Here is a 16168-nt window from a genome sequence, read left to right on the forward strand (position 1 = left end):
GTCTATTCTTAAACTATTGACAACTTTAGGTGCATTAGACCATGCATGTTTTTAAGCAATAAAAAGTATATTCGAATTCGTATTTAGAGTTTTGCATCAAACTGTTCGCTTCAGTGTCAATTTGTAATCTTTCCAAACAACAACATGTCTAATATGACGGATCTATTAGGAACAGAAATTATTCATATTTCCACAAATCTTGACATTTTTTTCTTAGTTATAATGGGCATGTGTGTTTTCTGTAAGTAGCATTATTTATTATTTAATAAATCGTTTATCAAAAAAAATATGTAATTAATTTGTTTTAAGAAATAGTCAATCAATACCTTATATATTTGATAGATGGTAGTACAAAAAATTATATGTCAGAAATCTTTTAAAACAAGGTTTTCATAAGTTGCATATATTGCCGCTTTTTGTACTCTTTGAAGCATAATTTATACATTAGAACTATATATGATATAGACTCTTTAATATTCCAATTCCAGTAGGATTGGCAAATTCTCAAAGACCAACAGAAAAAGCATGTCGCCAAGTTTTTTTTTTATGTCATTTTCATATATATTGGTAATGGCCTTTCACTCAGTGCTTGAATCTCATATAGTCCCGTGTATTTGTTATTAAGGATACTACTGGAACTAGAAGGTTTGCTTCATATCTTGATCGTTTCCTCGATACTGACACCAGAGGCGGATTTAGGGGGGCAGGGGGCCCGCCCCCCCCTTTTTTGGAAAAAAAATGGTTGCTTATATAGGGAATCACTGAAGCGTGACTGGAGCGGGCCCCCTCTTAGGTCAGTCAGTGGGCCCCCACTTATGAAAATTTCTGGATCCTCCACTGGACACATATACTACAATCCGACAAACGTGATGATTTCAGCTTTCCGAATGTCAACTTCGCATTTCTCTGTAGAAACACAACCTCTTCACATACATGTATCGCAATTAATACCATTCGTTCTTGAATGTTTCGCATGCATTAACAAAAATATAGTCGACAGATGAACTGCTGCATCAACCTATGGAGAAGAAAGACTGAAACTACTATTTTCTTTAGTACGATTATGGTACATGAACAAACTATAAATGGCTGGAGGTGTCTCTATCCCAATTTTGATATATTTTTACTCGTCAAATTTTCAGTATTTAAATACATGAACAAACTATAAATGGTTGGATGTGTCTCTATCCCAATTTTGATATATTTTTACTCGTCTAATTTTCAGTATTTATATACATGAACAAACTATAAATGGTTGGATGTGTCTCTATCCCAATTTTGATATATTTTTACTCTTCAAATTTTCAGTATTTATATACATGAACAAACTATAAATGGTTATATATATATAAAAATCGGTATATATGACATTCCTAACAAACACCAATAGTATACTGAAAGTATTGCGTTTTCGATACGTATACATGTACAAGGTTACGAATATGTGTATCAATGCAAAATTTTATTAAACAAAAACATTCGGGGGGGCCGTTGAATGACATAAAAAGGGGGGGTGCTCCACTCATGCTTCAATGATTCCCTATATTATCAACCAAATTTTTCCCACAAAAGGGGGGCCCGGGCCCCCATCCCCACCCCTGGATCTGCCTATGGAATTTCAGTAGCTTTTTTATATAAATTTGTGAGTGAAACAAATAAAAGGTAAATAAGCCGTTATTCTTCTTAAAAATAAATCTTTCATGATTTCAACATTTTTAAAGCAGATATATACCCATGGGTTTAATGATCTCCAACGATCCAGTCCTTAAATTCAATATTTTGCCTGATCAGTCTCGACATTATTTGTTTTACCATTATCCCAAGCTAAATATAAACAGTAAGCAAACCATGCAAGTTCGTTTTAATTATACGACAGATGACGACTAAATAAATGGCATTATCTAATTTATTCCGCAAATGACTACATAAAGCCGGAAGGATACTGTCATATGTATTCAATTGGTTCTATAATAGATCCGGAATCTACCTAAATTATACAAAAATATAGGCAAATTATTTCATGACCTTTACCGTCTGAATATATAAAAATAAAAAGATGTGGTACGATTGTCGTGAACTCTTATGTGTCACCTTACATAAACCTTAAAAATGAAAAATAAAAATTCAGCACTTTAAAAGAAAATATAAGTTAGCGACTCAAATGGGTAATCATGTAGAAAACAAGTCTTGATCATTTTTTTTTCTTGAAATGATAGGTTATAGGTGGTGTCCTTAATTTAAAATAACACTTAAAAGAAAATATATGTATTTAACTGTGTGTGATTTGTGTTGAAGTACATGGTAATGTTTAAAAAGTAATATCAAAAGTATGAACATATTTTGTATTTGTTTCTGTATTTGTACTTTATCGAAAAGGTGTACATAAATATTATGGTGTTTAATGTTCTATCAACTACAAAAAAGTTTTTGTTGTCGTCTTTGTCAGATTTGTTTGTATGTTTGTTTAAATTTGTATTATAAGTCAGTTGTGTTGTCTCATATGCGGATGCAGGATTTTGAAAATGGGGGTGGGGTCCTGACAAGCAAATGGTTGGCGTGATACTTGTAAAAAGTATATATGCATTTTTCATATATGAAGCTCTATAAGGGGGCCGGGCCTCCTGTCCCCCTAAATCTGTCTCTTTTGTCTGAAGTATGTTTACACAGTTTTGGCCGCTGGATTCCAATAATTGTCACGTTAACTAATTATGTTTGTTTTGGTTGCTCTCCCAATTTTGTCAATATAGCTGAACTAGGCACATCTGTCATACAAGTAGTCTAGCATTTTATTTTGTCTGGTTTTATGGCCTTCCCCTTTTTTCAATTTACCTTGGATTTCGGTATTTTGTTAATAAATATTTACGTTTTGTGTTTCAATTTTGACCTATAAACTACAGGGGATTAGAATTTACGAACGTAACTTAGAGCTTAAACGGACAAAAAAAAAAAGACTGTAATCTCTGAAATGGTAATATATTGGAGAATGGACTGGGACTGATTTTCATTCATATCATGTTAAGAAGGGTAAAGAAGCTTCCCTGAAAAACATTATATACAGGACTCCACAGCTTATAAAGCGTTGAACTTTCTAGCATCCATAACAAGACCTGCAGGCATAAAACTTTGCGCAGTGCTCGGAGCACAAAAATCGTGCTCGAAACATGAAATCCAGCAATTTGATTGGTTGATTTTCGAGTCTGAGTACAAAAATCATGCTCGAAAGTTTTATGACCGTGAGATGTCTGTTTTATTTCTATCATAATCTCACATAATCGGGAATTAATCAAAAATAGCATCAGTCACAGTATACAGCCTATTACAACTTTTAAAAAAAGATTCAGTCTGCAAATTAGAAAAAATAACAGAACACGGCTTCCTTTGTGTAAGTTATTATATATAAACCAGAAGTCATGTAAAAGGAGATAGCAATTGACTTCTATATATGCACAGTACATTTTCGGCAACGTATCTCATATTTAGTGCATTTGCCCGAAATATCTTTAGTGGTTGTTTTTTTTAACAATTTATATGATTAATTAGTACTTTTTTTAGAAAGTACACAAGCACGTGTTTTAACTTCGTCTGTATGCTGTTTCATAAACAGCAATTATATATACGACGAATTCGAGGGTAAACAAAAATAGATAACATTAAAAAAAAACGTGAATAAATGCATTAACATTAAAAAAACCCACGTGAATAAGTGCATTAGAATTAAAACTTGTCTTTACACTGAAGTCAAAGGTATATAGGTCAAGTTCTATCATATATGACATCCGCAATATATATATTTAGGTTTTTTATTAGTGGTACAGGCCTATATATAATTGATTTGATAATTTGGTTATAAAACGAACTGATTTTTTGTACGATTTCTTAACGTTGTGTTAATCCTTGATTCGATGTAAAATCAGATATGTTTAACTGTCAAAAAAAAAAAACCCCCCAAAAAACCCCTTTTACTTTAAAGTAACAATTCTTGATTGACAAGTTATATCCGAAATGCAGTATAAAACCGGAAAACTGCCTGCGAGCAAAGCCCAACATTTTAAAAAGTCTGTTGTTTGCTAAAGGAAACCCAGATAATAATGTTATTTGAATTTAAAATAAGCGCTGAAAGCATTACGGGTTTAGGTTTTGAAAAGTGCAATAGATTATAATCAGGGCTTTAGTATGAGTTGTGGATACAAAATGGGAACCCTCGATAAGCAATGTCAAAGTCCATTGATTTATTTTGCTAAGGGAACCCCCAAAATGAGTCAAAATAAAAAAAAACAGTAATAAGGTTGCTTAATGGCATTTTTATGGTGAATTCGCTAAGGATTATTCAATAAATTCTAAATATGTTTTTGGAAATACTGCATTGTGCAGATACAAGTCATGTCGATGTAAAACTTCAAAAATAATTCGGCTGAGAGAAAACATATTGGCGATGCAAAAGCACATATTGCGAGTTAGAATTTGTAAAATTTTGTCAATAATGTCGAGCGTTTCATGAGCAGAACCGGACATAAAATTGGGACGTGCGGACGTACGGACGTACGGTCGGAAGGGCGCGTTTATACATGAATGGGCACAAATGTCATCAAAAGCTGAGCTCAAACGTAATGAATTTGACGCGCAAATGGCATGCACCGGATCGGAAACTCCCATCACTAAATACACATGTATGTATGCCTCCATGTCCTAAAAGTTATGAGCATAATTACGTCTCATTGCCTTGCTTAATTTTCTTGTTAACTGTGAAAGAATTACCTAAAAGTAAAAGTACAAAAATGTGTGAGTTCATGAAATACCATCTGATATAATTTACCAGAGAATTCCAACGTCTCGGAGCATTCTGATTTCCTTCGCCAATTAAAATGCTTCAAATTTGAAATTGCATTGATTGTGTTGCTGCTTATCGCTTAGCCAAACATATTAAGTGGTTTACTGGAACTAGAAAAACTGAAGTTAGACAATTGATAAGAGGATAAACAGAAATTGATGTATTTGGTAGTCTGAAATGCTCCCTTGTGTTAAGCCATGTCCTGACGAAAGTTATTACAAAGATCCTCAACCTTGAATGCTTACTATATTGCACGGTACTCTCAATGTACCGTTCAAGACCCGTTTTGTTTAAATTAATTGAAAAATATGTGACAAAAAACTACAAATAATCAAATAGAAGATGAAAATTAAAAAAAAAAAAAAACCGCTCTTATTTTGCCTTCAAAAAATGAAAATTCAAGCAAATTTATTCGGAAGTCATTACAGTTCAGTGGTTACTAATGTAACTTGTTTGAACGAAACTTTCAAAACAAAGATATCACTTTGTGCAATTCTAAGGAGATTTTATTTTCCCTTTACTATTACTTTTAGATTCTTCTCTTTTCAGTTATGCAATGTGGATTTGCATTCCTAGAGGCTGGAGCAGTACGGAGTAAAAATGTAACAAACATTCTGATTAAGAATGTTATGGACTCTTGTAAGTGATTATTACCATGTTTGGGTAAATACAAAACTCAACATAAAGACCACGCACTGGGTCTAAAATGATCATGTGATATAAGTGGTCTATAATTGCCTATATTCACTTTATTTGAACTCTGGTGGATAGTGTCTCATTGGCAATCATACTACATCTACTTATTTCATCTTTATATGTTATTTTCATTTGAGTTTTTTCTCCTAAAATACAATTAATTTGAAGTGCAAATTACACAAATGTCAAAATGCGTAAAGTGCAAATTACACAAATGTCAAAATGCGTAAAGTGCAAATTACACAAATGTCAAAATGCGTAAAGTGCAAATTACACAAATGTCAAAATGCGTAAAGTGCAAATTACACAAATGTCAAAATGCGTAAAGTGCAAATTACATAAATGTCAAAATGCGTAAAGTGCAAATTACACAAATGTCAAAATGCGTAAAGTGCAAATTACAGAAATTTCAAAATGCGTAAAGTGCAAAGAAATTAAAATGATCAGGATGTTAGTCTGAATGTTTCTATTTCAAATGATGTTTAAATTGATTCCGTCACATTAATTTCTAGTTGATAGATCTTCCTAATAGCTTCCAGAAGTAATAAAATAAAAATTTGAAAAGTACAATAAACTCTCGAGCAAACTAGAGCGTAAAGTTCTGAACACACCCCTGTAAATACAACAATACTATCAATAAGCGTCAATCGTAAAAAGATCTTATAGAATCTTTGTGAAAGCTTTTTCTTGGCAATGGCATATATTTTTCATTCAGAATATTGCTCATTTCGACTATTTTGGTGCATGTTTTTTCCCCCCTTTACATTCAAAAGTTCAACGTGGTGTTTTTGTCCCTTTGTTATTTGGTCCTATTATCAATGATGAGTAACAACATCAGAAGTGCCGAAAACAATGGTTTAAAGGTGGTCACTGGACGTTAAACAAGCAAGAATCAATCATTAATAGTGGTCTTAACATCATCTCTGATAATAATTTTGAGAGAGTTTGCGAAGTAAACTGTAGCATCAAATGATTATGTTTATCTATGAATATGTCTTCTTTTTTACTATTTGTTAATATAAAAAACATTCAGAAAATAGTAACAATAGAATGATCCTAACATGTGGAAAACGTTAAAGTAAGGCAAAGATTATCGATAAGTTCCTTCAAAGGAAGGGATATGGAGTGTAGGTACACGAGATAACAGTCTAAAGTTTATTAGAAAAATAATATGTTATCTTGATATACAATGTATCTTGATATATCCTGAAATAGGCATTTAATTGCTGTTTCTCATCTAGGTACCGACTGTGATGTCCTCAGAAATTTGTTTTTGACAGATGTCGACTCCATTTTTTTTAGCTGATGTTACCATTAAAACAAAGAAGTCATTTTAATAATTTTGCGTCACTATCATTTACAGATAAATATTTGTCCCCGCATGGTATACATTTTTACCAACTGTTTGCATGCACATACATTTACATTTGGCATACAAAATGTAATAATATAAATACGAATACAACGTTTGCATTTCTGATTTTTTCTCACATGATTATTGTACGTTGGTTGTTCAATTTTTTTCTTCAGAAACACACTCGCAATCACCCGACCCTTAAACTCACACATTTAAGGAATTGTTTCCCCTTTTTTTAACTTCTTACCTTGTATACTTAGTATGTATTTATATTATTCTATGAGTATTTACTATTTCAGTTGTTTCTGGTATTGCCTACTGGATTTTCGGCTATGCATTTGCCTATGGCGATGGCGGGAAAGCACAGAAATTTATTGGTGCTTCATATTTTGCATCATATGATATGCCGATGGATCAGTATGCCAGCTTCTTCTTTCAGTACACATTCGCTGCAACGGCGGCTACTATTGTCTCAGGGGCTGTAGCAGAGAGATGCGAATTCATAGCTTATTTTGCCTACAGTTTCGTTATCACTGGTAATTTGTCAAAAGTTATATATACCTTCGTTTTACTTACGATAAAAAAAACTAAGTTTTTTACTTTTAATCTACGGATATTTTCGTTATTTCGGTTACATTGCGATCAAACGAGAGACATACATATGCTATTGGTTTTATATGTGTCGGATCTGACATAGAGGTAATATCGAGTACTAGAACTTCCATGATCTGATCAAAACAATTGTTGAATTTTGCAAGGATCCAAGATATATTGTCAATGAACATACCACACTGATGCTAATAACATTACAAAAACATGATACAAAGTAACTAATATTGCAACTTCATTGAATGTTAAACGATACTTTTGCATTATTTTATTTAAATGGAATCATTGCCTATAATTGATCATGATTTGTATCAACTACAAAATAAAATAGACTTTCATATTGTGTAAACCTTTTCATATTTTCTACTGCATTTTTAGGCTTTATTTACCCAGTTGTGACACATTGGGCCTGGGGTAGTGGATGGTTGGTAGACGGACACGACTATGGAGGAGACATTGGACAAATTGCTTATCAGGTATTCAAAAATAATCTAACCCATACTTTTTGGAAAAGTTGCCACACACTGTTAATTGTAAATATTCTTCAAAATGTCAATCCGAATCTTTCATTCTGCATTCTAATGCAACGACGTTTGTAACATTCATTTTGATTGGATAACGTCACTTATTTACATGGCATCAATTAACAATTGATGCTATGAGACTTACGCGCAAGCGCAGACGGCATGTGACAGATTTTTAATACACGTTTTAATGTTGTTTTCTGTAAGTTTCATTAGAATGGAGATAACAATATTGTATTTTAAGCTCCGACGGCATCAATTGGGTACTTGATGGTCGCAAATACCCGTTTACTGTCTCCGCTAACGCGTCGTCAGTCGTAAACTTAATTTGCGACCATCAAATCCCCAATTGATGCCGTCGGAGCTTAAAATGCAATACAGTTATCTCCTAATTTTTACGTTTTACAGTTTTAAAGCACATATATGCCACTTGTGCTTGGGTAAGAATAACTCTAGTAGCCCACCTTTTGTTATAACAAGGATCTGAATTATGTGCTTTGGTAACCGTTTGACTGACCTGCATTTGTTTTTGTTTCATTTTTTTATTAAGTGAATACCAAGACAATGCATTCACATTAGATTGAATTTACAAATAACCACCGTGATGACTCTTTGAAACGTCTGATGGAGGACTGTGTCAATTTCGTTGACTATTTACTTTGTTCAGTCTAAAGAAATGGTAATCTTATAGTAAAATTCTTCTTTACTTACTAGTATATCGTTTAAACTCTCTATAGATAGATAGATAGATACTTTATTCTCTAAAAACTAGATACAAGTTTACAGAGAAACATACAATATAAATAAAGACACAATAGTTAAGGTAAACAAATACAAATATGCTTATGAGATTACATTTACATGGAGGGACAAACTTTTTTATTAATACACTTAATAAATAAACACAGTTTCCTTAAGACAGATTGTTTTTTACTATTAAATAATGAGCAAAATGAAATTATATTTGGATTATTTGAAAACTTAATTTGTAGAAATAATTGTCTTTCGTTCTTCAAATGCGAACAGCAAAACAAATAATGAAATTCGTCGCCTATCTCACCGGAACTACACAACGAACATGTTCTTTCTTTCGGGCAATGTTTTGCCATCGTCCCTTTTCTATAGGTAACGCATGGTTACCTGCTCTGAATTTACATAATGTAAACAAATGTTTATCTTCAAGAATATTCAAGTAGTTCTCAAACTCCAATGTTTTTTTAAACAGTCTATAGTTTATGCATTTTGGTGAGTCTTGTACTGAAGAGTACCACGTCTGCTTGTATTGGTCGATTAGCCTCATTTTGATACTCTGATTTAGCCACTTTGAGAAATGTCCATTTTGTTGTTGAAAAATATTCGAAAACCCGCTCATGTTAAGAATATTTTGAACTATACAATAGGTAACTATTTAAGAGGGTATTAATTGGGGACCTTCATTTCTGTATTCTGTAATTTTTAGATAATTTTTTTTCTCAATTCTTTATATTAATTGTCGATTGGTCTAAATTCTTTATACTTTAGCACCCCATTATTCTCTAATCTTCAGTTATTAGCAATTCATTATTCTCTAATCTTCAGTTATTAGCAATTCATTATTCTCTAATCTTCAGTTACTAGCAATTCATTATTCTCTAATCTTCATTTATTAGCAATTCATTATTCTCTAATCTTCAGTTATTAGCAATTCATTATTCTCTAATCTTCAGTTATTAGCAATTCATTATTCTCTAATCTTCAGTTATTAGCAATTCATTATTCTCTAATCTTCAGTTACTAGCAATTCATTATTCTCTAATCTTCAGTTATTAGCAATTCATTATTCTCTAATCTTCAGTTATTAGCAATTCATTATTCTCTAATCTTCAGTTATTAGCAATTCATTATTCTCTAATCTTCAGTTATTAGCAATTCAGTATTCTCTAATCTTCATTTATTAGCAATTCATTATTCTCTAATCTTCATTTATTAGCAATTCAGTATTCTCTAATCTTCATTTATTAGCAATTCATTATTCTCTAATCTTCATTTATTAGCAATTCAGTATTCTCTAATCTTCATTTATTAGCAATTCATTATTCTCTAATCTTCATTTATTAGCAATTCATTATTCTCTAATCTTCATAAATTAGCAATTCATCATTCTCTAATCTTCATTTCAATAGCAATTCATTATTCTCTAATCTTCATTTATTAGCAATTCATTATTCTCTAATCTTCATTTATTAGCAATTCATTATTCTCTAATCTTCATTTATTAGCAATTCATTATTCTCTAATCTTCATTTATTAGCAATTCAATTCCTATTTTTCTATTTTTATGTTTTGGGTCCATTTTCCCGTAGATACGGTCCATTATTCTCTATTCTTTGGATCCCAACCAGACCCTCATGGTAAAGATGTCCTAAACTTGTTTTTACCTTTTTATTCAGGATTTTGCAGGCAGTGGTGTTGTTCACGTTCTGGGTGGTGTTTGTGCTTTTATCGGCGCTGCACTTTTAGGACCAAGAATTGGTAGATTCCAGAAAGGTTCTAATGTTATTGGAAATCTGCGAGGACATTCCGTGCCAGTAGGTTATCAGTGTCTTATACAAATTATCAACTATATTGAGAGAAAAAACAAACTTTTATCAATATCTGATATTAAATTGTAACAAAAACAAAACTTTAAGGTGATTTCAATTTTTTAAATAACTGAGAAAAAAAAAATCTGTCTAGATACCATTACATGCGCATCTGGTGCAAGAAAATTGGTACCGTTAATTTTATTACAGTTTATATAGTGTTGTTTAAATGGACAAAAAAATCATAGATACACAAATTCACATTGCACTTAAGAATTGAATGCTTCTTTTTGTAAATTCATTGGGGTGTAAAAGCGTTGACCGAAGTACATTTTGTAAAAATGTGCGCCCGGTCAACGCTTTTACAACCCTATGAAGTTACAAAAAGAAGCATTCAATACTTATAATTACATTTTTTAGCGATGACCATGAAAACAAGAATTTTATTATTGTTTTATTCAATTCACATGTGCACTTTATTGTGGGACCACGTGTTATCATGAATGAAAAGTTTTATTGAGCAATGCAATTGCTTACGGAATAACACGTGATGTGCAGTTAGCCAATCAGAATAGAGTATCATAATGAAACATACATCTAATGTAATTATTACTTAATATAAATTGACTTTTTAATGTATATACAGTATGCAATAAAGTAAAAAGAAATTTACAATTTGTTTATTTGATTTGTAGAACTGAAAAGGTTATCATGCTACACAGATTATTTTACACATTTTTTAGATTGCTGCTCTTGGAGGTTTTGTCTTATTCTTTGGATTCTTGGCTTTCAATGGTGGATCACAACTCACAATTAGTTCTGAGGGAGATGGCGCTGCAGTAGCTGTTTCTGTTGTCAATACAATAATATCTGCTTCCTTTGCCGCTTTCGGTTCGCTCATCATTAACAGATTACATATATTTGGAAATACCTGGAGTTTACTTGTCACCATCAACGGAGCTTTAACGGGAATGGTAATATTTTCATACTATCAACAAAAAAATTATTCACTGATTATAAAAATGTATTCACAGCGAACACGAGTGCAGCGGACATAGTTCGAAGTGTTGCTTCAATGTTGGAACCTTTTGATTTTCCCGATATTGATTGGTCCAGAAGTCATAATGACTATATTGGTGGGTCTATAAATCATTTTGAGGATACTAAGGCAGCAACCATTTGATTTTCTGGGGGGGGCTATGGTTTTTTTTTCTGGACAAATTTTTTTTTTCGCCTGCGGCGAAAAACAATCTATTTTTTTCGTGACAAGTCGAAAACAATTTTTTTCTTTCAATTTTAGCATTACATATAGTGGCAGCTGAGGGTGAAACAAACAATTTTTTTTTCTCAGAATCAGAAACAAATTATTTTTTTCTCCAAAAACTGGAAACAAACTTTTTTTTCCAAAAAAAACCATAGCCCCCCCCAGAAAATCAAATGGTTGCTGCCTAATCGATCAAGACGTCATTTACAAGGACACCGACAAAGAAACACAATATACTAGGACGAAAGTTGAATTTCTAAATTCGTTCATTTATACATATGTATATTAAGAGGCGAAATTTAGTTTATAATTCATTATAACAATATTTAGTAAAAATTGCGTAATTATTGTTCTTTTTCTACTTAGGTTGCTGCCTGTGCTGGATGTAATCAGATGCATCCTTGGAGTGCTGCTGTGCTTGGCTTGTTTGCAGCTATGTCTTATACTTTATGGTCCACAGTCATGAAAAAACTTAACATCGACGATCCTTTAGACGCAGTTGCAGGTACATTTGTAGGATAGAGATTTAGCGAAGTCCTCACTATTCATGATGTGGCTAGTGTAACATCTTGCGAATGAAAAGGACTGTTTAAGGGATTGTGAATTTTAAATAGTTTACTTTCTATGAAACAGTTGTAATGACATTTATTTAAGATCTGATTTTCATTGCTACATTAATGTATAGGAGTAAACTTTTTCTTTTATAACCGTTTAAATACACTTTAGCACAGAAATCGGAAATTCTAATAATGGTAAGTTAAAGGGGGCATCTCAAAGATAATTGTGCAACTAAATAAAATCTTTTTAAAAGTTATCCGACAATTATTGATATGTCCCTATACCTTATTTTTGAAAGAATTTTCAGATTCCCGTGATTTTAGTGTTACATTATTTTTATGGGGTCTTATTTCCTCTAATTTGGTTAGGTTTGAATCTTACGTGAACAAACATAAACTTTTTAAAAACTATAATGCCCAGAATATATAGAATGAATAAATGGACGATTTTTAGAGCGTCAAAGAGTTTTGTTTAATTGATTGCCTAAAATAGACTATTATTTTTTGTCAGTACATTTTGGAGGAGGTATTACCGGTGTTGTCCTGATTGCTTTCCTGGATAAAGATGACGGTATACTGTTTAACTGGGACCGAAAATCGGGTCTGGTAAGCATATTTTCAGATAATTCAGTATCAGAAAGGAAAAACAACGAAAGGAAAAAAAGTCACAAAACACAACATATTAAACTTCAAATTGAGCAAAATTCGGGAATATGTTGAGTTAATTCAAGTTCACGTTTTTGAATTAAAATAACTAAATAAATGTTTGAAATTCAGTGTTAAACTGTAGTACATAATCTATCTATATGACTGTACTCACTATGGTACGTACACAAGAACTTTTAAAGCTAGACGAGCTTCTCTTTTCTTCCGGTTTCTAAAGCAGTTGCATGAATGTTAAACATTACATGACATTGAATACTGATGTTTAGCTTTTTTATTATGTGTAGTATGTTTATTAAACTAAACAAAATAAACACTATGCACGTGGATATATAGGACAGAAGAAATAATCAATGTTGAAAACTCTGAATATATATACAAAATCAACAGTCAAACTTCAAATTCGATCGAACAAGAAATAAATAGCCATATTAAATGTAATGAAAACAACTGATGAAAGGAATGGAAGATAATTACCACATTTCATACTAAATTGCAATATTTACAAATGTAAAAGTATAGAAGTAAATAAAACAGGGACAAATATTCTTCCTTTGTTTATTGATTATATAAGTTACGTCTTCTGTGACGATGGTATTCCAGTTTTCCGTTGAAAGAAGTAATGTTATTATTTTAATATACTATTAAACATCAATGTATCTGTTTTCATTGTCGTCTAGATTATTTAAAAATATTCCGGTAAAACAATTATTTGTTATATTTTACAGAAACTTGGATGGCAGTTTGCTGGATTGGCTGCCATTATAGGCTGGTCAGCTTTATTTTCCCTGCTGGTATTTGGTATCCTTAAATGTTTCGGTGTGCTTAGAGTATCTCGGGAAATCGAAGATAAAGGTGAGATTTCTTCATAATATTTTATTTGTTTTAAGGTGAATAATATCAATATTCATTTGATTTCACATACTTGATGTCTTCATTAGTGGTCTTTTTATTTTCAATTATCTTATAGTCAGACTTAAGATATGTACAGGTCTTATGAATACCAAGATATCATTTTTTAAATTACTCGCGTAATATGGTATAATCATGCAAATGTCATAATGTTCAAGTCAATTTTTTTTTATTTATCAAAGTTAACAATCTTTCATTTATCTAAAAGCAGGGGTGGATCCAGCCATTCTTTTTTTTAAAAAGAGTGGTTCCAACCAAGGATAAAAGGGGAGTTCCAACCATATGTCCCCATTCAGAAGCATTGATCGTCAAAAAAGGGGGTGTTCCAACCCAAGGAACCCCTGGAACCCCCACTGTGAAAGTAACTCCCATAATCAACCTCTTTTCGTTTCTAAAGGAGTATGATTCACGTATGTTTTTTTTCTCTCCCTTTATTTAGGTTTAGATATTCCTAAACATAATGAGCCTGCCTATCCCGTGGAGGCCTATGGACATGGACATATAGAGAAGTTAATACAAATCTTAGAAACACAACCCATGGTTGTAACTCAAGGTAATCAGCTTGTTTTTCTTGCAAAAAGTTCACAATTTTGTGTGACAGAATATTATTCCAAGAACCTTAACATATTTAGCTGTTAAAAATATGTAAATGGTTAAATAACAAATAAAGAAAAAGCTAAAGGTACGAAATTAAATATATTTGAAGATCGTAATTATATAGCATCAAACATTACTGCATTGTTTGTTGTTTGTTTTACGTCCAATGGCAAATATTTCAGGAATATTGAGACATGAAACAATTTAAAATTAAATCTAAAAGGAAGGTCGAAATTTGGGCCACCATTAGAAATATGTAATTTATTTTTTTAATATTAAATATTAACATATATAACTCAAATCACTAGAATAAAGTTAACTCGAATGATTCAGCGCCCTCTATCGGTCAGTGTCCTTTCGAGTTAATGTAGCGATCGATAGTGAGTCGGAATATAACGACTGGATTATTCGGGTTAGAATAAAGTAAACTTTTCTTAAACAGGAATGTCTGATTTTTCAAATCAAGCTGCATTTATTAAAAAAGCAAAATATTTTAAACAGGTTAATTTTTCAAATCTAGTCGAACCAAATCGGTGTTTAAAAAGTCTTCTATTCAATTTTTATTTTTATATATAACAATTTCTAATTTACGAAATCTTTTTTTAGGATACACAAAAATGGCATATGAAAACGAGTCATTCACAATTGAAAATGAATATCAAGACAAAGGTGTTCATGAAACACCGGAAACTTCTGCAGCTGTAAGAATTAGAAATGGAACTCCTCCAAACGGACATCGAACAATACTAACAATAAGTAATGGAACAACACCGTCTACTGTTGATGGTGCGACTAAAATGTAAAGAAAAATGAAAGATCATTGTACTTTATGGAATGATTAAGGAACAAAAGTAGATGCGTGTCATAGACCACTAAATCTATTTAGTGATGATGAGCAAAATGCAGTATTTATTTTTATAATGTAAATCGACTGTAATGTCAAGAACAATAATACAGCATAGCTGTTAAATATATCAATGTAGATAAATGTACAAGTGCTTCAAAATGTTAATATGGTCAATTTTGTACTTATGAAGTTAGACTTAAAAAATGGATAATGTATTATATGTTTCTTCATTTTTATACTGAATGTCCAATATGTATATAGTATTTGTGAATATGTCATATTTATATGTCAACAGCATTTAGGAGGGTTCGGATGGTGGTACTTTATTTCTTTATTCGGTATTTGTTATACCATTTTTATGCCGCATTATGTTTTCTGGTCTGTGCGTCCGTCCGTTCGTCGTACCGTTCGTCCGTCTGTCCCGCTTCAGGTTAAAGTTTTTGGTGAAGTTGAAGTCCAATCAACTTGAAACTTAGTACACATGTTCCCTATGATATGATCTTTCTAATTTTAATGCCAAATTAGAGATTTCCCCAAATTTTCATGGTCCACTGAACAAAGAATATGATAGTGTAGACTGGTTCCCGATCGCAATATTAAGTATGTCACAAACATCTATAATCATAATATAAAAGCAACATTTTAGTGTGTATCTTATTTTCAGGTATATTTTTTTTTAACAATTTTCTTTTTTAACATGTCCAATTATTACAGATAAACATTAAAACCTCACCTTAAAAAAATCTATTAGAA

General features: G+C 31.8%; 1 protein-coding gene across 3 annotated transcripts in view; it reads left to right on the top strand.

The window, feature by feature from the left end:
- LOC143083092 (putative ammonium transporter 1) overlaps positions 1 to 15630 on the top strand; it is a 37758-nt gene extending 22128 nt beyond the window's left edge. For 2 of the 3 annotated variants that reach the window (XM_076259303.1, XM_076259304.1), the window contains 10 exons: positions 5378 to 5467; positions 7181 to 7417; positions 7869 to 7966; positions 10444 to 10581; positions 11319 to 11549; positions 12206 to 12344; positions 12908 to 13002; positions 13788 to 13914; positions 14411 to 14524; positions 15175 to 15630. In XM_076259303.1, the coding sequence (XP_076115418.1) occupies positions 5378 to 5467; positions 7181 to 7417; positions 7869 to 7966; positions 10444 to 10581; positions 11319 to 11549; positions 12206 to 12344; positions 12908 to 13002; positions 13788 to 13914; positions 14411 to 14524; positions 15175 to 15371 (1466 nt within the window). In that variant the 3' untranslated portion in view covers positions 15372 to 15630. The remainder of the gene's footprint in view (positions 1 to 5377; positions 5468 to 7180; positions 7418 to 7868; positions 7967 to 10443; positions 10582 to 11318; positions 11550 to 12205; positions 12345 to 12907; positions 13003 to 13787; positions 13915 to 14410; positions 14525 to 15174) is intronic. The other variant, XM_076259306.1, reaches the window with a different exon arrangement.
- Positions 15631 to 16168: the final 538 nt, after the last annotated feature.

The sequence above is a fragment of the Mytilus galloprovincialis genome, chromosome 7 (assembly GCF_965363235.1).
Source record: "Mytilus galloprovincialis chromosome 7, xbMytGall1.hap1.1, whole genome shotgun sequence".
NCBI classification, from domain to species: Eukaryota; Metazoa; Mollusca; class Bivalvia; order Mytilida; family Mytilidae; genus Mytilus; species Mytilus galloprovincialis.